General features: G+C 51.9%; 6 protein-coding genes across 6 annotated transcripts; 2 read left to right on the top strand and 4 right to left on the bottom strand.

Annotated features, from left to right (window-relative positions):
* Positions 1 to 1,083: 1,083 nt before the first annotated feature.
* CONPUDRAFT_83670 (alpha beta-hydrolase) lies at positions 1,084 to 2,988 on the top strand. Its single transcript, XM_007773038.1, has 5 exons — positions 1,084 to 1,856; positions 1,923 to 1,991; positions 2,050 to 2,119; positions 2,182 to 2,512; positions 2,580 to 2,988. The coding sequence occupies exons 1-5, from the start codon at positions 1,658 to 1,660 to the stop codon at positions 2,835 to 2,837; spliced, it is 927 nt and encodes a 308-aa protein (XP_007771228.1). The 5' UTR covers positions 1,084 to 1,657; the 3' UTR covers positions 2,838 to 2,988.
* Positions 2,989 to 3,830: 842 nt separating this feature from the next.
* On the bottom strand, positions 3,831 to 5,507 carry CONPUDRAFT_83669 (WD40 repeat-like protein). The gene is made up of 7 exons (XM_007773037.1): positions 5,478 to 5,507; positions 5,196 to 5,427; positions 5,029 to 5,111; positions 4,684 to 4,944; positions 4,467 to 4,623; positions 4,130 to 4,367; positions 3,831 to 4,070 (listed from the first exon to the last, which is right to left on the bottom strand). The coding sequence occupies exons 1-7, from the start codon at positions 5,482 to 5,484 to the stop codon at positions 4,053 to 4,055; spliced, it is 996 nt and encodes a 331-aa protein (XP_007771227.1). The 5' UTR covers positions 5,485 to 5,507; the 3' UTR covers positions 3,831 to 4,052.
* A 397-nt stretch (positions 5,508 to 5,904) lies between these two features.
* Positions 5,905 to 7,746, bottom strand: CONPUDRAFT_167215 (uncharacterized protein; the record flags this gene model as incomplete). Its single annotated transcript, XM_007773036.1, has 2 exons — positions 7,463 to 7,746; positions 5,905 to 7,389 (listed from the first exon to the last, which is right to left on the bottom strand). The coding sequence occupies exons 1-2, from the start codon at positions 7,736 to 7,738 to the stop codon at positions 5,905 to 5,907; spliced, it is 1,761 nt and encodes a 586-aa protein (XP_007771226.1). The 5' UTR covers positions 7,739 to 7,746.
* A 2,036-nt stretch (positions 7,747 to 9,782) lies between these two features.
* On the bottom strand, positions 9,783 to 11,018 carry CONPUDRAFT_127613 (NAD(P)-binding protein). Its single transcript, XM_007773035.1, has 5 exons — positions 10,904 to 11,018; positions 10,531 to 10,846; positions 10,430 to 10,470; positions 10,262 to 10,379; positions 9,783 to 10,196 (listed from the first exon to the last, which is right to left on the bottom strand). Exons 1-5 carry the CDS (start codon positions 10,970 to 10,972, stop codon positions 9,871 to 9,873), a joined length of 870 nt encoding a protein of 289 aa, XP_007771225.1. The 5' UTR covers positions 10,973 to 11,018; the 3' UTR covers positions 9,783 to 9,870.
* A 2,560-nt stretch (positions 11,019 to 13,578) lies between these two features.
* CONPUDRAFT_145486 (alpha beta-hydrolase) lies at positions 13,579 to 17,756 on the top strand (the record flags this gene model as incomplete). The annotated part of the gene is made up of 15 exons (XM_007773034.1): positions 13,579 to 13,750; positions 13,824 to 14,028; positions 14,098 to 14,333; positions 14,401 to 14,438; positions 14,490 to 14,544; positions 14,612 to 14,739; positions 14,798 to 14,829; positions 14,905 to 15,088; positions 15,148 to 15,367; positions 15,432 to 15,558; positions 15,612 to 15,848; positions 15,903 to 16,563; positions 16,637 to 16,967; positions 17,032 to 17,494; positions 17,573 to 17,756. 12 exons carry the CDS (start codon positions 13,579 to 13,581, stop codon positions 15,937 to 15,939), a joined length of 1,671 nt encoding a protein of 556 aa, XP_007771224.1. The 3' UTR covers positions 15,940 to 16,563; positions 16,637 to 16,967; positions 17,032 to 17,494; positions 17,573 to 17,756.
* A 720-nt stretch (positions 17,757 to 18,476) lies between these two features.
* CONPUDRAFT_145484 (uncharacterized protein) lies at positions 18,477 to 19,782 on the bottom strand. The gene has a single exon (XM_007773033.1). It carries the CDS (start codon positions 19,627 to 19,629, stop codon positions 18,586 to 18,588), a length of 1,044 nt encoding a protein of 347 aa, XP_007771223.1. The 5' UTR covers positions 19,630 to 19,782; the 3' UTR covers positions 18,477 to 18,585.
* Between the last annotated feature and the right edge of the window lie 963 nt (positions 19,783 to 20,745).

Below are 20,745 nucleotides of genomic sequence, written 5' to 3'. Positions count from 1 at the left end.
CTTACGGCATGAAGCGAGAGCAGATACCGAGGAGAACAGCAAGTACGCAGGAAGAGGCAGTAGGCAAAGTCCTGGTTTCCACAGCCCATCGACTCCCAGTGTAAGGTAGCCCACAGCAAGGGACTTTGTTCTTGCGAGCTTCGTTCCAGGTCCGACCCATTGACGACTGCTCCCTGAACTACCCTGAGTTTACTGCGAGAATGGAGACATGAACCACTGTCATTATCAGGAAGTTTAGCCGCGGAAGAGCTTACCTGCAACCTACCTCCATCGCCGCGTACATCGTGTTACGTCTCGCATCCAGATCAGACTGTATGGCCTCTGGTTTCGAGGGGAGCGAAAGCCGATGCAACTTGGCGGAAATGCAGAGGTGACCAAACTGGCGAACCTGGAACCGTAGACTCGCCTACATATATCATTCAGCTCTCTCATCAGAGTAGGCCAAATCTCACATGCGGAAGGCTGTGGAAGTCATGGGTAACATTGACCTCTTATCGCGCGACTACCATTCGCTGGAGGAAGATCATCCTGTACAAAATGGCAGGAGATGTGAGGAAAACACAGGATTTGCGGCTAGAGTTGAACGTTGAACGTTGCTGCTGTGTTGGTATCGAGAATTTTACCAGGACAGGCGCAGCAAGTGGCGTAATCGGTGATACTGGAGTTTGCAGCTGCTTTCATCCGCTGACAGCATGTAGCTGTAGATGCACGTATATTTGTTGAGCAATGAGAAACGTGACAAGCGAGTCGTTTGTGTCGGCTAATTGGTGAGAACTGTGATTACGTCAGCCGATAGCCGGTCTGCTCCGGGCGGTGAGTGTCGGCGAGCCGACGAGTGCAATTTATCATGCTCCTCTCCGTCATCAATAAAGTCGAACGTCCTCACCGACATCACGCAGCAGATTAATGTGTCCCATGACCACAGGTTGCTGTACGACAGCACATCCCATCTCAGGAAGATTTTCCGTCCATGATCAAACTCAGCACAAGCCGAAACAAAGGTACATGCTCGGTCGACCTCTGTGTTGGGCTCAATGGCTTCGCTCACGCTGTTCCACAGCTTGTCAATGATTTCTACTATAGGTCACTCGCGGACACCGTATTTGATAAAGGCCAATGCTGGCCAACGTCGCTGGTATATGCATGAGGTAGCCAATCCGAAGCTTCGAGCGGTGATGCTAATGCCAACAGCGAATCATCGCACGCCTTCCCCGAACGCCCGTCCCGCAACACCATCCATGTGCAGCGTCAAATGCCAAGCCTTCTCATACTTCGGCTGCTCTGATGTATATGTTACTCTCCCCGCTTTACCCAGTCGTATGAGCAACATCTTCACAGCCAAGGGGTAGCCTATCAGCACTACCTCCGCGTCGATGTGAGCGCGAACCTGCGCGTACCTCTGCGCACCCATGTGGATGCGCGTCCCGTGCTCCACAACTCTGTACTTCTTTGGCGCACACAGGCTCACCATCAGAGACACATAGTCGAACTATTGACTGTCGATCGCTCTCGTGAGTGATGGACTGTGATGGAGCATGGAACACGCACCGGAGAGACCTATAAAACGCGGAGAAATATTGTCCGAGTGGTTTCTCATCTCGAGTCCCACCAGACCTCGTCTTCATCTTCGTCTTTTTCGTCCTTTGAGCCTGCCAGCATGCGCGTGTCCATCAACTTCGTTCTCGCCCTCGTCGGCGCCCTCACCGCGTCTGCAGCACCCATTCAAGAGATCGAGGATTGGGTCAGCTCAGTCACCCAGGTGGCTCAGAGCGACATCGACGGTTGGACGCCCTACACCCAGTTCGCGCGGGCGGCGTACTGTGATCCGAGTGCGACTAAGACCTGGACGTGTGGAGGTGCGTCAGACAACTCAAAATGATCGGACTCATTGTTCATCGGCACGCCCTGATTGCTCCCCACAGAGGCCTGTGATGCTGTGCCTGGTTTCCAGGCTACTCTCACTGGTGGCGACGGTGACACCATCCAGAACTGTACGTTTCTATACTCTGCCTTGTAGTTGCGAATTAAGTATTCAGGCCTTGTTTCTAGACTTTGTCGGCTACTGGCCCGACCAGAACGCTGTCGTCGTTGCTCATGAGGGCACGGATCCGACCCAGTTGTGAGTTTACCCTTTACATGATCGCGTTTCTCCCTCTGAGCCAGCTTCCTGTCCACCCACAGCCAGTCCGACCTGACGGACGCCGACATCCCCATGGAGAACCTGGACGCTGGTCTCTTCCCTGGCGTTCCCGACGCCGTCCAGGTGCACAAGGGGTTCGCAGATGAGCACGCCAAGACTGCGAAGGACATCTTGACCGAGGTCAACAACCTCATCTCGCAGCACAGCGCGACTGAGGTCGTCCTCGTCGGCCACTCGCTTGGCGGTGCCCTTTCTGAGCTCGAGTCGCTTTACATGACACTTAACCTGCCCTCGAGCATCAACGTCAAGGGCCAGACGTACGGAACGCCTCGTGTCGGCAACGGTGACTATGCGTCCTTCTTCGATGGCAAGGTAAAGCACTTTCAATTCTCGTTTCGATAGTTTAGAGTATCGGAAATTTACTGCTTCGCTCGTATAGGTCGGCGACTTCATCCGCATCAACAACAAGAAGGACCTCATCCCGATCGTGCCCGGCCGCTTCTTGGGCTTCTCGCACGTCCAGGGCGAGACTCACATCACTGACGACGGCACCGTGTATGAGTGCCCCGGAGACGACGACGCCGACGATGACCAGTGCACGATCAAGACGGTCCCCAACGTCTTTGATGGCGACATCACCAACCACCTCGGACCGTATCCCGGCAACATTTACATGGGCACTATCTATTGCACGTAGTTTTGTGCAGCGAATCTCGAGGAGTCGACTGTTTTTGCTGTTCTGTATTTATGTTTTGGGTTGTGCCGTGACATCTTCTCGGTAATTTGTTGGCTACGATACCATATTTACGGATATATTATTTCTTGTATGTCAAGTGTACGCACGAATATACGACTTCCTGTTTCTGAACGTGACATAAACTTGACTCACTCAACGATTCCCTAGTGTGATGGAGGGCATGACCGGAAGAAAGGGAGATTGCTTGCGTTTTACAAGTCCATTCATCGTCTATGTGCTACTAGTCAGTGTAAGCCGTAACTACGCGTAACGAACGAGCCCGATCTAATGGCGAACTCTGGGGTTGAGGATCTATGGGTTCTGAAGGCGACGTCGTGCTGTACATAACAAACGGTAGTAGTCAACAGCTACCAGCGGCCTACCACGTCTGTAGCTGCGAAGGAGAGCACCTGAATGTTGGTGTCTGGGTGTTTGAGTCTCACATATGCACCTAGGGTGATTGATTGATCACCCAGGCCGGAGGTCCTAGGATGCAGGTGAATCGATGTAAGGGGAGTGGATCAACGATTCACCCCCGGTATGTGTGAACTTAGTCTCGATTGCTGTAAATGTCGTAGAGTGTGCCATGAGGTTTGACGCCGCCGATATCATCGATGGACTCCATTCTTACGGCTTTCCGGCTCAGAGGATCGTGACCATAATAGCCAGAAAACTGACAATGCAGCATATCTGGAATAGCCTTACCGTGCATGCTAATGACATGGTGCGACGGAAGGCAAGGAGGATAGTTATATCGTTGGCGTTCATAAGCCCCAACGCACTGCTAGCCTGCGCCTCGCAAGACGGCCAATCCGCAAGGTTCCTGATTGTCACAGCAGAGCTCCCATTTGTACCACGGGAGACGTAAGCGAACATCGGGTCATTTCAAGAAATTTATATCCAGCGGTGCTACATGGCACACATTTAGGAAGAACTGGGGTCCGTATGCATTTGGCCAAATCGCCCGCATATAGTCGGGATGCAAGAGAAAAGTTTCATTGAACGACACTAAAACAGAGTAAGACCACTAAAATATTTTGTAGAAGCCACCTCACTGGTGGACAAATCCATCGTTCTTTCCTCACAATAACAGAAGAGCCCATCGAGTAGACCACAGCATTGTACAAAGAACAAACGACGCTTAAAGAGCGAGCGCCGTTACTCTGCCTTGCAGCATTATGCCGCTTGGCGAGGCTGAGTCCAACATATCAGTAAGCAGTTGGTAGCCATGAAGCACATGGGGGATGACGGACCTTGACCTCATCTCCAACCTTCCTGATCCAGAGCGCCGGAAGCACACCGCTCCGCGCACCATTCTCCCCGTCGTCCCACGTATACCCAAGGCCGACGGCAAGCCGTGTGCCGTCGCAGTTGAATGCAATAGCGGCAACGGGCGTCTGGTATTTGGGATACTGACGAAGGCGCTTCTTGAGCTTGTGGTCCCAGATCGAGATTGTGCCGTCAGAGCCAGCGGACGCGAAGGTGTTGTGACTACGGCGGCAAAAAAGAAGGTGTAAGAGTGGAGTGAGTAAGCGCATACAAGAGGCAACGGAGGGCAATAAGAGTGATGGATGGATGGAGAAGACATACACAGGATGGAACGCAAGCGCGTTGACGGGCCAGACGTGGTCGACGTCCTCGATTGTCTGCCGGTGGCACTTGAATGCGTACTTCTGCTCCTGGACTGCTGGCGACGGGTCGAAGTACTCTACTCCAATACGCCCCTCCACCGAGCCGATCGCATATCCTACATGCACGCGTCCAAGGTTATTATCTATACTCTCTGAGAACGCCAGTGAATACGCACCTTGTCCATCAGCCATACACGCCAAGCTCCGCGTCATGAACTTGAGACTGCTTTCCCTCGTCTGCGCGGGCGTGCTCATGTTTCTGATGTCGTAAATGTGGAACAAGCGGCTCGCCATACCAACTACGAGGTTGTTCCCGGATATGTCGAGGTGGTATACGCGCTCTGGAACGGAGTGCGTTGAACTTGGGGATCCCGTTGGGGCTGAACGTAGGTCCCAGAAACGCAGACTTTCGTCCCACGAGCCAGTGATAACAGTGCCTATGAGCAAAACAAGGCGAAACTTAATGTGAGTAAAGAGCGTGAGAGAGAAGAGAAAAGGGGAAAGACGGTATAGGTACATACTCATGTCCCGCGCGTACACCATACTGGATACTGCGTTGTCGTGTTGGCCCCAGTGGGTCGCCTTTTCCGTGACAAGGTCGAGTCTGAATGTCGCACAAACCAGCAACACGCAGTATGTCAGTACAGTGGACGAGGAAACGCATACAGTGAAGAACGGAATGACGCACTCCCGAACGCCCGTATCCAGCCCACCCGTATACGCCTTCGTTGTGTCCGACCCCCACGTGCATGCAAGCACCGCAGCCCGATGGTCATACTTGAAGCGTTGTGTGTTCGTCTGGATGTCGTATAGCCGAAGCGAAGTGTCCCATGCCGAGGTCAAGAGGAGGTCTGGGTTGGTTGGTGAAAATCGAAGGCATGAGGGTGTGTCGAAAGGTGGCGATGCGAGCTCGAATTGATCTGCAGTCAGAATTAGCATATAGCGTATGGCTTTTGAGGTGTTCGCTGACCTGACATAGTGATGAGAGCGTGTGTGCCAGTGTCGCGTTGAAGGCAAGTGAAGCTGAGCGGGAGGGGGCGAGGTGGATTTGAGCGCCCGAGTCACGTGTTGCCACAAGCGCGCGTCGGGTCACATCGGCCCGGAGGTTGCTGTACCAATGCGCGGCTTCGGAAGCCTCTTCCAAACACACGTCTAATGAGAGGGCATTGCATCGTGTTCAGCTATTCACGTTAAGACTTTATATGCATTCAGCCATATTTTGTTCAAAGTGTAGATACTAAATGGGGACTACTTAAGTGTATAAGAAACCAAGAAAATTTAAAGAGTGAACGATCCATGCCCGTCGCCAAGAAAATATGTGAGTCATTTAATCTATAGCACGAAATCAAATAGTACATAGCAATCGCGTGCTGTAATGAGAGAAACAGCCCATAACGTCAATCGAATTTCCGCTTGGCACCCCTTGAGGCCCCTGAGACCGATCCACCGAGTGACTGTTGAGCAAGCCTCATGCTCTTCATCCTACTTGACACGCCATCCCAGCAGGGGTCAATATAAAGCAAGTCAGTGCTGGGGAAAATTGCATCGATGAAACTTGCCATCGCAGTGGCATTGCGGAAGATCGACACCCCAACGTTGAACACCTTCAGCGCCTGCTGGGGGGTAACAACGCACTCTCCCTCTGCTCCTTGTTTCGTGCTAGGCGACGATGCTGCGCGGAGCGGCGTCAACGGTTTCCGCTTCTTGATGGCGGGTAGTTCCGTACCGTCGAAAGCCATAGCTAGCTGCCGGAGCTCACGGCAGTTCTGCGCCAGAGCAACGAGACTTGCGGGAGAAAGTCTCTTGGGGCCTGAGATATTGAGCGTCTGCAAAGCGCCGAGGTTTTCAGATAAGCGCCCAATGAAATCGTCATCAATTATTGGAAGGGGATGACTGATGGACAGAACACGCAGAGTGGAAAAGCTGAGGATGGGATGGAGTACGAGGGAAGGTGGGGAAATGTCTGGGAGGGTGTCGGCCAACTGTGCACCCGCGGTAGTCAGCACACCCGAGCCAGCGAGGATAGTTGGGCTGGAAGCCGGTCTCTTTGACGGTGCCATGCACGAGAATGCGAGAGTACGAAGGATACGCGCCTGGCATGACTTTTCGAGGCCACGTAAAGCGGGGCTGATGTCCGACGGTCCACTATTGTCGTGGTACAGGATTGTCGTGTCCAGTAAATGAGGCAGGCTAACGGCGTCGAAAAATCCCGTGAGGAGTGCGATTTGTAGTGCACGAAGGTGGAGTACGCGTAAATATGCAAAAGTTGACGGCTGATGACGCAACGGGGAGCGACTGAGGCCAAGGTGCGCACGGAAAGCGGTCGGGTTGAAGGTGTCTGTGAGACTGAACTTGAGGGTATGCAGACGCGGGGCGACGGCGAGCTCTGCAATCGTTTCAGAGGATAGTGATACGCTCATGAGCGTCAGCACGCGCAAGTTCTCCAGCCATGGGCCCCTAAATTGGAGATCGAATGGGTTGTATCGAAATCCGGCAGATATAGACAAGACCGTAACCACCGGGCACGACCGCTGTAAAGAGTTCAACACCTCAGTTGCATTGACTGGCGTTGCGCCAGGGGGGATGATGAGCAGCAGTCGAGAGAGATCTGCTGAGCAGAAGTTGGCAATCTTCGAGAACTCAGTGACTGTGAGAGTCTGGGGCGACAGTGCCTCGCAGTTAAGCGAGACCAGATTCGGCAAGAAGACATCATCGGTGCAGATCCTGAGTAGCTCGCGTACGATTGCAAAGTCGACGGTGGGCAGCAGCGGCGGCGGGCGGCAGAACCGACCCGCGTCGTCGAAGTAGCCGAGTTTCTTGACGCGACGGGCATACGGCCTTACGATGTTCCAGTCTGAAACTTTTGGCGGCCGTAATAATCTCTGTTCGTTTAGGATGACATGAGCGCGACCGACTGACAGTCACCGACAAAGCGTGGGTGAAAGGTTGACTCACAACTATCCGTTTCTCATCAACCATCCTCATTTCCTCCGGTGCGCAAAGGACCAGAGGCGCAGGCGTCTCTAAGAAAGACCACAGGACATTTAGTGCTGGCTCCCTGAAGCGCCTGCACACCCTAGCGAGACGGGCGATGTCACAGGTGTTTAGAAGGCGTCCGTCGTTTGTGGAAGAGTAAAATATGACCTCAAAGACGTAGACGATGAGGTCGTCGACGAGTGGGAAGCCAGACATGGATGCTGGCGAACAGGAAGGAAGAATTGTCGCAGACATGAACTCGGTTTGGCGCCGCCTCCTTAATGGACCGGGCTCCATTGACTTCGTTCTCTTAAATCTTAATATCGGGGACTATGGAGATAGCCACACGTGTCTGGTCCATGGCAATATGTCCCAAAATGGGGCAGATTAGCTATGTGTTGCGCTGATCTGCGCGCCTGGCGGTGAGAAGTGAGACATCTCCATATGTCACACCTGCGTCCTTCCCAATCGACGCGATAGAAAGTTTCTTTGTTTATTCTTTCTTGCCCGCAGAGCCGTGGGCTCAATTCGGTCTTTCTCCCCCCGTTGTTCTCATAGTCGTGGGCGAGGGGAGGCTGGAGAGGGGCTTCGCGTTTGCATATCATCCCTCGCGGAACCTCACGTAAGTGCGCCTGCTGTTTTAGGTAAAGCAACACACATATCCATGCGTCTCGTTTGCATCTCCGGAACCTTAAAAAACAGGATAGTACGTATGGTAGCGTATGATCTGAACGAAAAGTTACCCCCATACTCACTAGTGCTATGGACGCTGCGTTGCGGGCCGACCAGAGGTCAAGCTTTCAAGCATCTCCCCTTGTTCGAGCTTTGGGCATTGTCATGCCTGCATCATTCATGAATGTGATTTGAAGCGGGCGGGTACACTCTGGTACACTCACCAATTGATTGTACGGACTTCCTACGGGACGGTCCCTCGGAAGCGACGAGCTTTTTTTTTCATGTGCAGGTGACGATGGAGACGCGGAGGCAGACAAATCTGACAGGAGGACTCAATTGCGACTCCGCCGCACGGGAATCACACGCTTCATCTCGGTGTTTATACAAGTACCCGCCAGCCTCCCGCTCTGTTCGGACGTTTCAGCGACTGCAATGAAGTGACTCTCTGAAGAGTCTACTACATCGTGCTAAACAGTTTGTTCGTACTGTGTAATGCAATGTACCACATCCTCAAGAAGCACTGAATTGCCTGCACAGTGTACAGGCATAAAGATACAGAAAACGCATCAACGGATGCTAACCAAACTTGTATTGCATGCCCGTCCCATGTGACCGGCACAAACCCGCACCCATCATACCAATACGCCGAGAAGTGTGCGGGAAACACAAAGATGACCTGTAGTAGAAAGAACCATGCGGATGCCTCCAAATTAGGGGCCAGTGTGGATAAAAAGATTACTATCCAGGTAGTTTGGGACAGTCTTGATAGGATAGTCACCGTCCGCTTCCTCGTTTTCCGGGTCTCCGTCACCATACTCACAAGAGTCTTCTGCATCAGAGATGTATATGCGAAAACCTGATAACAGGTCTTGGGAAGATGGGGGGTGTCAACAGTCTCACTACCATTACTTCATCACTATTAGCTATCCGGTTATAGGCTCAAGATGATATAAGAGGAGAGGAGAGGAGATAGTGAAGAAGTGATGTATCAAATAGAGTCAAAAATCACCTTTACATCAAAGTAGATCGCTCATTATAAAGCGTTCCTAAGTCTGAGGCCTGCTATAAATTAACTTATGGATGTAGATATTTGATTATGTATATAACATGTAGGTCGTGAGCTGCCTTTACAGATCATGATATCTCCTCATCGTGACCCACCAGCTAGGGACATTAATGGTCGTCTATTATTGGAGACAGGATATACTGCTTCGCTGAATGTCCGCGGCGATCTTTAATTTAGGCTGTACCCGCCAACGAACCATTTGTGCACAAGGGTACTTTCGGCAGCGGTTGGGCAGCGGCAAGAAGAGATGCATAGCCTAACATGGCACGGAAACAAATGTAGATATAAAGTTGGTCGGAAAGTACGCTTCGTTAAGTACCAAAGAAAGAACCCCGTGATTTCCTTCCCGGGATGGCAGTAGTATGGGCACTTGTATACATACCGTGTGGGGATGACCCACAGCTGGGTGATGAGCTCATCCTCAGCCTTAGAGTTTCCATAGACCATATAGGAAATCGCGGTTTTTATTCCTCAGAGGGAAGAGGCTAATATCCTCCAGTCTCCACCTATGGCCTGTTTGATTTTTATAGTACGCGCCTCTATTCTGGCACCTCGTTTGCTTTTCAACGGATTTTTGACTTGTATTGCCTACACTAAACTTACACCGGTAGAAAAAATACAACGCACAGCTGTGAGAAAATCCTTTTCACGCTCTGAATACATCGTTAACAGTCTTCCACTCATGCCCCTCCAACAGACTGTTCGAAAGCGCGCCAGGGCCTAGATCTCTACCCTGCACACGGTCGTAACTGGACACTGCCCTGCCGGAGTTGAGCTCCTTCCCCAAGTAATTCAATAGAGCGGCCTTAGGTAAGTCATCCGGAAACTTGTCGATGTGCTCGACTGTGACAGACTTGAGCTTGCCATAAAGAGTGCCGATCTGGGAGAGCGAGAGTCGTTCGCCTTCGAGGCGGTATGTCGCGTTTTGGAGCTTGCCCAATGGAAGGCTTGTCAATGCGTATGCGAGGAACCCTTTCAAAACGAGGAATGGATAACCGTAAGACATATTTGCTGCAGTACAAATCATCGAAACTCACCGCCAATGTCAGGAAGCGAGGTCAAGGAAAGTGGTTTATCTCCCGGATTGAGTACAAGGAACCTGCCTGTCTCCTCGACAACACCCAACCGAGGGACATGTTCTGTGAACAGCCCGGTCTATGGAGAGTCTATTGGGAACCAGGACCAGCGGTAATGCTAATACTCACGTATACGCGTACTATAGGAAGACCAATTGACTGTGCATGTTCTACATCGCCCATGGTAAGCGCCAATTCATCGACGAGGGGAGAGCGCCGCTAGAACTCACTTGCAACCTTTTCCTTCACAGCCAAAGGTCCCTCATCTGTCATGCCCTCAGTGGCACTTCCAAACTCAGACGGGACAAACAGCTGCACGCCAGCCTGCTTCGCCGCATCTACGAGGTGAATCTGCGCCTCAAACCCAGAAAACCCGACCGTGGAGACGAGCACCTCGACACCGTGCTTCCTGAGGACCGCTGACACGGCGTTTGCGTCATCCGGCTTCACTTTCTCAACGGTCTGTTTTGCGTGGGGCTTGAAGGTTGACGTGGAGTCAGGTCTTGTTAGGATGACAACCTTGCTTGCGTTGCTCGCAAGGAGACTCTGCAAGCATTCGTTACAACATTGACTCTGTCAAGATCACTCTCTGAGTGAGATTACCTCAAGAACGGGTTGCCCGATAGCCCCGCCTGCTCCAACAATTGCGAAAGTCTTGAAGGTGTTGCTCATTAAGTTGCCCAAGTTGTGAGTGATTGACTTGGGATTACGAGTCCGGTGTGCATCCCAGTCACGCGTGCGCAGCTTATTTATATAACCTGCCCTGGAGCCTATCCGGTATTGGAAACAGACTTGGTCAATATGTATTGGTCGCGGGCAGGTGACTGGTTCAGTACACCATAACCGACTGTGCCTAATGCCGCCTTTCGTGCTCACACTTGTAACATGCGTTCTCACGAGATAATGAGCTTTACGCAGCGTAGCATGGACAAAGATCATCTCTTACAAAGCAGCGGCGAACCCCACCGAAAGCCTGCCAAAATCGCTGGGGTGAAGATATATCCCACCACCGATAGCATACCGACGATTGCATTCTCGCAAAGCTACGCTGTTAGCTATTTCTTACAATACGTTATGGGGAACATCAAAGAGTGGCCAATCATTTGGACAAAACATCCCTAACTGACCGCCATTTGTACTCCGCCCACAGTTTGTTCGAAAGCGCACTTGTGCCTAGGTCCTTATCCTGAACAAGATCATAGCTGGAAACACATTGTCCAGAGTTAAGGTCCTTCCAAAAGTATTCGAGAATGAAACCCCTGGGTAGGCCTTCAGGGACCTTGTCGACATGCTCGACAGGAACTGATTTGAGCTCTCCATAGATAGCGCCAAGCTCGGAGAACGTGAGGCGCTCGCCTTCGATACGAAAAGCAGTGTTCAGGAGTTGGCTCGGAGCGAGAGTTGTGAATGTATAGGCCAAGAATGCTTCAAGAGCAGAGTTTCAGTCACTGTGAGTGCTCGAGGACGCTGAGCTTACCGCCAATATCAGAAAGAGATGTCAAAGAGAATGGCTTGTCTCCTGGATTGGGTACGAGGAATTTTCCTGTATCTTCCACAGCGCCGACAACGTGGCTATGCTCTGTGAATAGCCCATTCTTTCGTATTCAATCCGGTAAGCCCGACCGGCAAAGCAGCTCCACGAATACAGCTATGAACACTCACATATACACGCAGTGTGGGTAGCCCGATTTCCTTCGCATGTCCTAGCAATTCCACGGGTGTGAGCGCGCATGAAGCGGAGTAAACCTAGATACTCACCTACTACTTTCTCTTTGACAATCAGTAGGCCCTCCGTTAGACCCTCTGTGGGGCCACAGAAGTCGGACGGGACAAACAACTGCACGCCGGCACGCTTCGCAGCATCTGCGAGCACCACCTGCGACTCGAAGCCAGTGAAACCGATCGTAGAGATGAGCACTTCGACTCCGTGCTTCTGCAGAACAGCAGCGACTGCGTTCTCGTCGTCCGCCTTCACTTTCTCCACAGCTAGCTTGGGATTCGGCTCGAACGTCGATGAGGAGTCAGGTCGCGTCAACACGACGACCTTGGTTGCGCTGCTCGAGAGAAGGCTCTGTATGGATGAAGTGGTTCTTGGGTCAATGGTTAGGTTTTGCAGTGTTCCACCTATGAGCGTACCTTGAGCACTGGCTTCCCGATAGCACCGCCCGCGCCTACGACGGCAAAGACCTTGAATGTGTTGCTCATTGGTGACGATCAGGGGGAGAGATGCTTGAATCTCAACTTGAGACGTGACCAAGTGGAGAAATCACGCCCTCTTATAAGCCTCGCGCTAGGGCCTTCACTGACCTTCAGGGCCTTCCATCAAGTGCACTGAACAGTTGATTACTGTAAGTCAAGGTTAAGCACGAAGTGGCAGATCACGTCCGAATTCTCATGTCAGCCGGATGACGTGATGAGGAATTTGGCACGCCATATTTGACTTCCGGCAGCACACAACTGCATCTCACTTACGCAAAGCTTTTCAATACGCGACCAAGTGCTCCAGTAAGTTCCCTTTTCTAACAAGGCACACCCTACAGGCAGCGACGACCTTCGCGACGACGACTTGCGCAATGCAAAATAGGCTGACGAAAATGTTGTTCTCGCATCAGCATGCACACGTATCCGGATTTCATTAGTGCTTCGGATGCTTACGACGACACTCGGCACTGGCTATTGTCAGACTGTTCGATTGACTACAATCTGAACAGTTGCAAAAGGTGGCGGAACCAACGCACAACATATACTACGAATCCAGGATTCCACCCTGACCGTCCCAGCGGCCCGAGTTGCGGTAACAACCTTAACCCTAGGCTAGGGCCAGGTTTGTTAGACTAGTGTGCGGGTTCTCGGCCTCATGACGGAAGGCCATGCATACTTGCTCTCATTCCACCATTCTACGCCCGTCATTCTTGCAGAACCTGCATCCCACTTATTCACGGACAGGAATTCAGCGCACCGCTGATGACTCACGCGCACAGACTGACAGAGATGCTGTAGCGTGATCATCGCGAAGAGGATCACCCGCCAGTTAAAATGCATCTTTGCATAGCCTATCCCGGCCTCCTTTGGTTGGTCCACCCTGCGCATACCCCTAGATCCCGTTTATATCGACTTGCTTTGATTCTGTGCCGCTGGTGCCTGGTTATGGATGCGGGGTCCACGATGTTGCGCAAGTTGTATATAATTCTCGATGTCCATACTCATCCCCGTTGATCTCCCACTTTTAGTGCATTTGTCGCCCATCCCACTTCCACTCACATCTGTTCAAGACCAGTATGTATAGGGGAGTCATCCCACTCGCATCGGTACTCCACGCTCTGGCGGTGGTCAGAGCCCAAAGTTCGGAGCCGACGATCGACCTCGGCTATGCGACATACCAAGGAGCAACAAACAGTAGCACGAGCATCAGTTCATTCCTTGGAATCTCATACGCTGCGCCCCCAACCGGTCAGTCTCTCTACCCATCTCCAGACCTGGTCACGTAGTATGCGTATTAACGAAATTGCTTCATGTCTCACAGGTGACCTGAGATTCCAGGCACCACAAGCGCCTGTCGTTGTCAGTGGCGTACAGCAAGCGACCGCACAGCCAAACGAGTGCTATCAGGCTCCGTTCGGAAACGCGACCACAAGCTCATTTCCCTACGGGTACGCCGACTCAATTTCGGGTGGTGCATCAATAAGGAAGCGGGACGTAGAACCGTCTGAGGATTGTCTTTATCTCAAGTGAGCCATTGCCGTCGATTGAAACCTCAGCACAGGTTGCATCAAATCCTATGCTTAATTTGTATTCAGCGTCTACACGCCGGCGGACGTCAGCTCGTCCACGAGCGCAAGTCTGCCTGTGCTGGTGTGGATTCACGGAGGCGGTTATATAGCCGGCGGTGCATCAGGTTTCGACGGTGCGGACATCGTTCAAGAGTCCGCGAATGGCCTAGTCGTTGTCGTCATCCAGTACCGACTTGGTGTATTTGGGTTTTTATCGGGCAACGAGGTCGTCAATGGTGGAGGGGCGCTCAATGCAGGGTTGCGTGCGTATCCACCTTACTTGTTGCTCCCCGAATGTGAAGTCTTGAGGTCTTACATTCGATTCTGCAGTTGATCAGACCTATGCTTTGCAGTGGGTACAGAGCCAAGTGAGCCTTTTCTCCTTGCCATACTGTACAAGGTGCTAACAAACGTTGCAGATCAGCAAGTTTGGCGGTGACCCTTCGAAGGTGACTATTTGGGGAGAGTCGGCAGGTGTGTTCTTCACGGCTCGCCGCGTTTTCAAGTCGCTGCCTGTGTGTACTCATTGTGTTATTTCTAGGTGCTGGATCGGTGCTGCAGCATATCATCGCAAATGGTGGAAAGACCCAGTCCCCATTGTTCCGCGCGGCGATGACAAGCTCAACATTCTTGCCGTCGCAGTTTGCATACAATGATACTGTTCCTGAGGTGCGACTTTCCCTCTGGGCATAGTGTAATCGCTAAGCAACGTGTTGATATCTCTTAGACCATATTTGCGTTTTTCGCTAATGGAACTGGGTGAGTTCCCTTCCTCGTCAACTTTTCTATCTCGTTCGAAATGTGTACACTGACAGAGGGCCCTATCAAACACAGATGCTCGACGTCTGTGACGCCGCTGGCGTGCATCCGAAACGCGTCCGTGGATACCCTCGAGAGCTTGAACAATCAAGCCAATCTGAACGGATTCTACCGCACGTATGTGACGGTGCCTGTCATCGACTACAAGATGATCGTCGAGCGTCCGATAACGACGCTCCAGCGCGGAAGCGTGAACGGGGTGCGTACTCTTGAACTTTCAAAAAGACGTAATGTTTATCGGAGAGTGATTGCGATCAGGAAGTGCTGTTAACAATGACGAACACACATGAGGGAAACTTCTTTGTCAATTACGCTGAGACGCTCAACACTACGTCCTATGTCAAGAATCTCTTCCCGCTGCTACCAGAGTCTGGCGTGCAGCAGGTCGTGAACGCGTATGCGAATTACACGGTCGGGCCCGGCGGTGGCCCTGCTGTTGGAGATGTCCTGGGCCAAGCTATTGGGATAATGGGTGAATGTGCGTATCACAATCTGGTCCCTTTTAATGGTGCTGAGACTGAACGTGCCGATGCTTACAATAGCCATCTTCTATTGCCCGTCATACTATCTCCTTGAAGCGTTCTCGAAAGCCAACAAGAGCGCATGGAAGGGCACGTTCGCCATCCCGGATGGGTTCCATGCAACCGATATTCCGTATTACTTCGTGAGGTAAGTGGTGCGACGACCTACACGGGGATCTTCTTGGCTCACGGCTGGTGCAGCGCAGGTCCAGCGGTTGACAACGCGACGTTCATCGCGTCCTTCTCTGGAGCGTTCACCGGAGTCGCGCTTGCGGAGACACCGAATCATCACCCCACCAATGTCTCGATCACTCCCAAGTGGACTACATGGCCTACGAGTGAGATGGAGGTCGTGTTCAATACGACAGAGGCGGGCGACGCGAACATTTACGCGTCGACAACGGATGTGGTTTATCCGGGTATCATTGAACGGTGCAAGTGAGTTTTGTTCGTGATGTGTGTGTATGAAGCCAGCGCTTATGGATCTCGCAGTATCTGGCATAGTCTAGGGCAGTACACTGGACAGTGAACTCGAAGCAAGACGGGCGGGAGAGTCGATTCTTCACATACTTCATGGCTGTGTCGAGTCAGAAAACATTAGTGACATCTTCGGCAATACTGGCTCGAGCATTTTCAAAGCGGTTGACAACGCTGCTGACTCGAAACATGTACACGTGTTTTTATTATCAATGTGGACGTTTCCAATGAAATGCAATCACTAGGCATTGCTCAACTGCTACAGAGAAACTGACTTCGAATTCAACCCGATCAACTTGTCCGAACTGTAATTAGGCCTTATCGCGGACTACATATTGTAGCACACCCCAGTCTAGCCTGATCAACCAACGCCGGCGTCCAGGTGAATATCCACCGCAGCTCATCTGCAATAATAAGTACCCATATAGAGGTTCCCCGGATAAGGCCCAAGGGGATCCAGCAAGTTCCCGACGGACACATTGGGGACAGTCCGAATTGTGCACTCCTCATCCGTGGCGTCGTCATCTCCAGGACACTCGTAGGCGACATCCTCCACCCCAGATGCAGACTCCGAGACTATGTGGATTTCGCCTTGGACGTGGGAGAACCCCAAGAATTCGCCCGGGAGGATAGGGATGGGGTCTCGCGCATGGTTGATGCGGACGAAGTCGGTGACCTACAGAAAAAGGTGGATTGGATGTTAGAGTACGCAATTGATGTTGCTGGGATGCTAGCGGCGGTGTTCTCACCTTGCCGTCGAAGAACGACGCATATCCTGGATTCCCGACGCGTGGAGTACCGTACGTCTGGCCCTTGATGTGAATATCTGAAGGTAGGTTGAGCGTCATGTAGAGGCACTCCAGCTCCGCGAGCGCGGTGCCGAGCGAGTGGCCGACGAGGATGACCTCAGTCGCAGAGTGCTTTGAGATGAGGTTTTGAACCTCAGCAAGGATGATTTGGGCGGTCTTGGCATGTTCATGAGCAAAGCCCTCGTGTACAAGGATGTCACTGGGAACGCCAGGGAACAAAACCGGGTCGAGGTTTGTCTTCAGAATATTGGCATCGGTGAGGTCGGCTTGGCTGTACAAGTGAAGTAAATTCAGGTGCTGCAGGCAAGAGGGTACCGGTGATATGATGATCTCACAATTTAAACGGATCCGTTCTTTGGTGTGCCACCACTGGCCGAGACTAAGGACAAGGTCAGATACAGCATCCTCATAGTCCGGGTGGTCGTGTGGCCCATTAATACAGAGAATTCGGAGAGATGGACACAGAGTTCCAATAGAGTGCAAAAATGACCGCGCGACCTTGAAACTACTAGGGTTGTCGATGAGGGGAAGATCCATGTGGAGCTCCCGCAGGCTAGGACCGAGCATAACACGCAAAAACGAATACACCTCTTCACGAGTGTCCTTCCATTGCAGGCCAACCAAGTTAGGAAACAGTGAAGAAGAGTGAGGAGGGAAGCTAAGCGAAGTAAAGGCCGACGATGAAATTCGCTTGAAAAACTTGTGCTGGATCTGGTCGTTATGTTCGAGACTCTGGACTCGAGCAGAGTAGCACCGGATGCGATCCCAATGTTTTCTGCCCAAAGGGCGACGGATAATCTGATAGGTTGAGCGATCGAATCATCGCAGGGCCTACTTGAATCAATAAGCTCGCGAACCGAAAGGTAGATGACGTACGAATAGTCTTTCTTCATCTCCTTCGTCGTCAAGATCCCATTCCGTCTCCCACCAATCTTCCGGAAGCGTCATGATCAGAGGTCCCAGATGATCGAGTTCGGCCCAGAGCACGTCCAATGCGGGCTCTCTGAAGTTGCGACATGTAGCGGCAAGTGCTGCTAACGCGCCGCTTTCGGCCGAAGGAGCGGACGAGGACAGGTGTTCGCAGACGATGCAGAAGATTTCGTTGATGGAAAGGCACTTGTGCATCGCTTCTTGCAGGTTAGATAAAGAGGAGAGGGCAAGCCCATGCAGACGCGGGGTACGTCGCGAAGGCATCTTCTGTCGCTTAGTAATTCGATCTCACGCTCACTGGCATGGCCCTAGTTCTCGCACAAAGAAGAAAGGCCTAGGTGATGCAACGATACTATAATCGTCATGTTCTTACAATTGAATTACTTCATGCGTAGACCACTTGAAATTCTTTGACACGTTGAACCCGGTCAGCCGCAGCTTTGTATTCGGTGGCCAGCGCGAAAGATTTCCCTTCTCTACTCCGTTCAGGCCATCTCCACTTGCCAATACAATCCGTCTTGTCGAGAAGCAGCCCCGTTGGATAGGGAGGGTCGGACAGAGCCTCGAGGAAGGCACGATGCGTAGTTTAGGGCCAGCATGGCCAGCGTAGCCAGTACATAACGTGTTCGCGCATGTTCGTAAGTCACTCAGAGTCCCTGCTATACGAGGTCACTCGTCGTCGTCTTCTCCAGGACTGACCGTCCCACCGTCACCATCCAATGAGGCTACAAACGCTCCGTTGGGTGATACGCACGTGGATGTCACCGAACGTCCCTTCAACAACTGGAAGCTAGTATCTTCAGTGATACAGTACGTTGGGAACTGTTTATGAGAGTTGGAATCAAGGTTGGAATGATCATGCCTACAACTATGTTGTGGGCAATTCTTGGTACGACACTCGGAAGCATAGTAGTACAGTACCGACTTTTCAGAAACATTATCGACTTGCAGTTCGTTTATCAAATCGTGCTCTGCACCCATGCTCGCTCTTGCCTCCTGATGCTGGTGAACATCATCAACAGCTTCGTTGCCTCCTCCCACTTCTCTCTCTGCTCCTCTACTACGTCGTCATCATGACCCCAGGTCGTGTCCTCCCAAGCCTGCAACGTTTCCACATTGGGAAACAAATCCGACAATATCATCGCCACCTCCGCGGGATTATCTATCAGTGAATCACCTACCATCAAGATAGATAGAGAGCTCGATATCCCTCCACCTGGCCGTCCAGATGCCAACCCTCGGCGTGAGCGTGCATCAAACACAATCCCGAGGTTGCGCAAGTACCTGCAGTTCTCCACTATCGAAAGGATACCTTTGAACGTGATCCTCGTGACGCCGCCCCAGCCTGTCGTTCCGCTGATGTTGAACGTGTCCATCTTCGGCCAGTACGACGAGAGCATCTTGACATCGTCGTCGTCTAAACAAAACGGCTGTCCCGTGCATAATATCAAGGTGCGGATGTTCTTGAACCTTGAAAGAGGCTGGATGTCGTCGAAGATGAGACACTCGGGTGGATCGTCCCACTCGGGAATGCCACGCTGCACGTCGATGTTGACATCGTCAATGTCACCGTTTCCGGCGCGTACGATGTGGGCTATGACGTTGCGAATCTCGCTTACGGTGGAGCGGAGGGCGGAGAAGATGAAGAATGGCGGGAGACGAGGGATGTACTGGAGCAGAGGTAAAATGATTCCAAGGCTATCAGCCGAGGCGAGGCCGAGATAGGAGAGGCGTCCGAACAAGAAATGGTGGTGAAGATCCTGATAGCTGTATTTCGGAGAGACGGTGAATGACAGTTCGCGCAGGCTCTCCAGCTGATCGAGGTGAGCTATCGCGCCATACTCGAGAAGTCCGCAGTTGAGGACCTCCAGCTTAGGAAGGCTCGAAACGACTTCCGAGATGGCATCCTCATAGTCGGGGTTGACATCCTCTTCCCGGATCTCTAGGCTTTTGAGCGTTGCGCAGCGGCCGACAATCGAATGCAAGAAAGATCGTGCGATCATGGAATCAGCATCGCTGTAACTATCGATTTCCGGGAGGTTTATAGACAACTCTTTCAGATGAGAGCTGCAGACGACATCTAGGAAAGGGTATGCTTCACTTCGATTGTCTGTCCAATGTACACGGTGTAGGTTGGGGAACAAGGGGGCGGTGCGATTAGGGAAGCCAAGCAGTGCGAGAGCGCTTGGCGCAATGCGATCTGAGGCATGCTCATGAGTAAGGACTCGGACTCGATGAGAGTAATATCGGAAGAGGTCCCAGTCAGATGCCCGCAGTGGACGGCGGATGACCTGCATAAAACCTGATCATGAGAAACGCAACGTTTTGAGAGGCAACTAAGGCATACAAGGCATCGATCGGGAGAGTCCGGAAGGTCCCAACGCCACAATGCCTCTGGAAGACATCTGATCAAAGGCTCGAGCTTATCAAGTTCAGCCCACAGAGCATCAAGCGCAGGTTCTTTGAAGACGCGACATGTCCTCGCGACTGCAGATAGCGTTGCGCGATGCTCGGTCGAGGATGACGCTAGCTGCTCGCAGATAACGCGAAAGATTTCGATGACCAAAAGGCAGTCGTGCATCGTCGTAGCTGGCTATGGCATAGAGCTCGTGAATGTCTTGACTGGTCTTGAGACAGTCTTAGAAGGAGTCAAGCTGTTAACCCCAGTGAAAAGTCCGTTCTGCTCCATACTTTACCGCTCTTTAAAGGTGTCTCTGTACTTTAAAACAGCTATCTGTATAATAAAAGCCAAGGTGTGACCAGAGCCTAGCCTTATTAGCTAATGAGAAGGCCTCAGAATGCTTCTTAGCACCATACTTTTGAAATTCGGCCGACCCAGGCCAAGGCAGGCTCAGGCAAAGTCATCAAATCGTCTAAGTCCCTGATTACATTGTGCATGCCTCCCCACAGGGCTTCCGCTTCAGTGTAACAGCCTGGTGTACAATGGAACAAGTAGTAGCATCGATCAAGTACTCATCATGTTAATTCTGTGTCCCTACTCTCGGAGACCTATCAAAACTCGTCCACAAAAGCACTTGCCACAACTCGCACAAAGGGCATCGCCGGACGCGCCAGGAGCCCAGGCACCTTCATTATATCTCTCACTTTGGTACTCTTCT

This window comes from Coniophora puteana (assembly GCF_000271625.1).
Source record: "Coniophora puteana RWD-64-598 SS2 unplaced genomic scaffold CONPUscaffold_10, whole genome shotgun sequence".
Classification (NCBI taxonomy): domain Eukaryota; kingdom Fungi; phylum Basidiomycota; class Agaricomycetes; order Boletales; family Coniophoraceae; genus Coniophora; species Coniophora puteana.
The sequence above is the reverse complement of the archived record's forward strand: the minus strand, read 5'-3'. Positions and strand labels throughout refer to the sequence as shown.

Excerpts from the sequence above, each read along its gene's own strand:
- CONPUDRAFT_83670 (XM_007773038.1), top strand. The coding sequence starts at position 1,658 with ATGCGCGTGTCCATCAACTTCGTTCTCGCCCTCGTCGGCGCCCTCACC. Across the intron at positions 1,992-2,049 it reads CGGTGACACCATCCAGAACT|ACTTTGTCGGCTACTGGCCC; the intron begins GTACGTTTCTAT and ends CCTTGTTTCTAG. Across the intron at positions 2,120-2,181 it reads GGCACGGATCCGACCCAGTT|CCAGTCCGACCTGACGGACG; the intron begins GTGAGTTTACCC and ends GTCCACCCACAG.
- CONPUDRAFT_83669 (XM_007773037.1), bottom strand. Across the intron at positions 5,112-5,195 it reads CTGGATACGGGCGTTCGGGA|ACTCGACCTTGTCACGGAAA; the intron begins GTGCGTCATTCC and ends TGCGACATTCAG. Across the intron at positions 4,945-5,028 it reads GGTGTACGCGCGGGACATGA|GCACTGTTATCACTGGCTCG; the intron begins GTATGTACCTAT and ends TTTTGCTCATAG.
- CONPUDRAFT_127613 (XM_007773035.1), bottom strand. The coding sequence starts at position 10,972 with ATGAGCAACACCTTCAAGACTTTCGCAATTGTTGGAGCAGGCGGGGCT. Across the intron at positions 10,847-10,903 it reads TCGGGCAACCCGTTCTTGAG|AGTCTCCTTGCGAGCAACGC; the intron begins GTAATCTCACTC and ends GAATGCTTGCAG. Across the intron at positions 10,471-10,530 it reads TGTGAAGGAAAAGGTTGCAA|AACATGCACAGTCAATTGGT; the intron begins GTGAGTTCTAGC and ends TGGGCGATGTAG.
- CONPUDRAFT_145484 (XM_007773033.1), bottom strand. The coding sequence starts at position 19,629 with ATGATCGCACGATCTTTCTTGCATTCGATTGTCGGCCGCTGCGCAACG.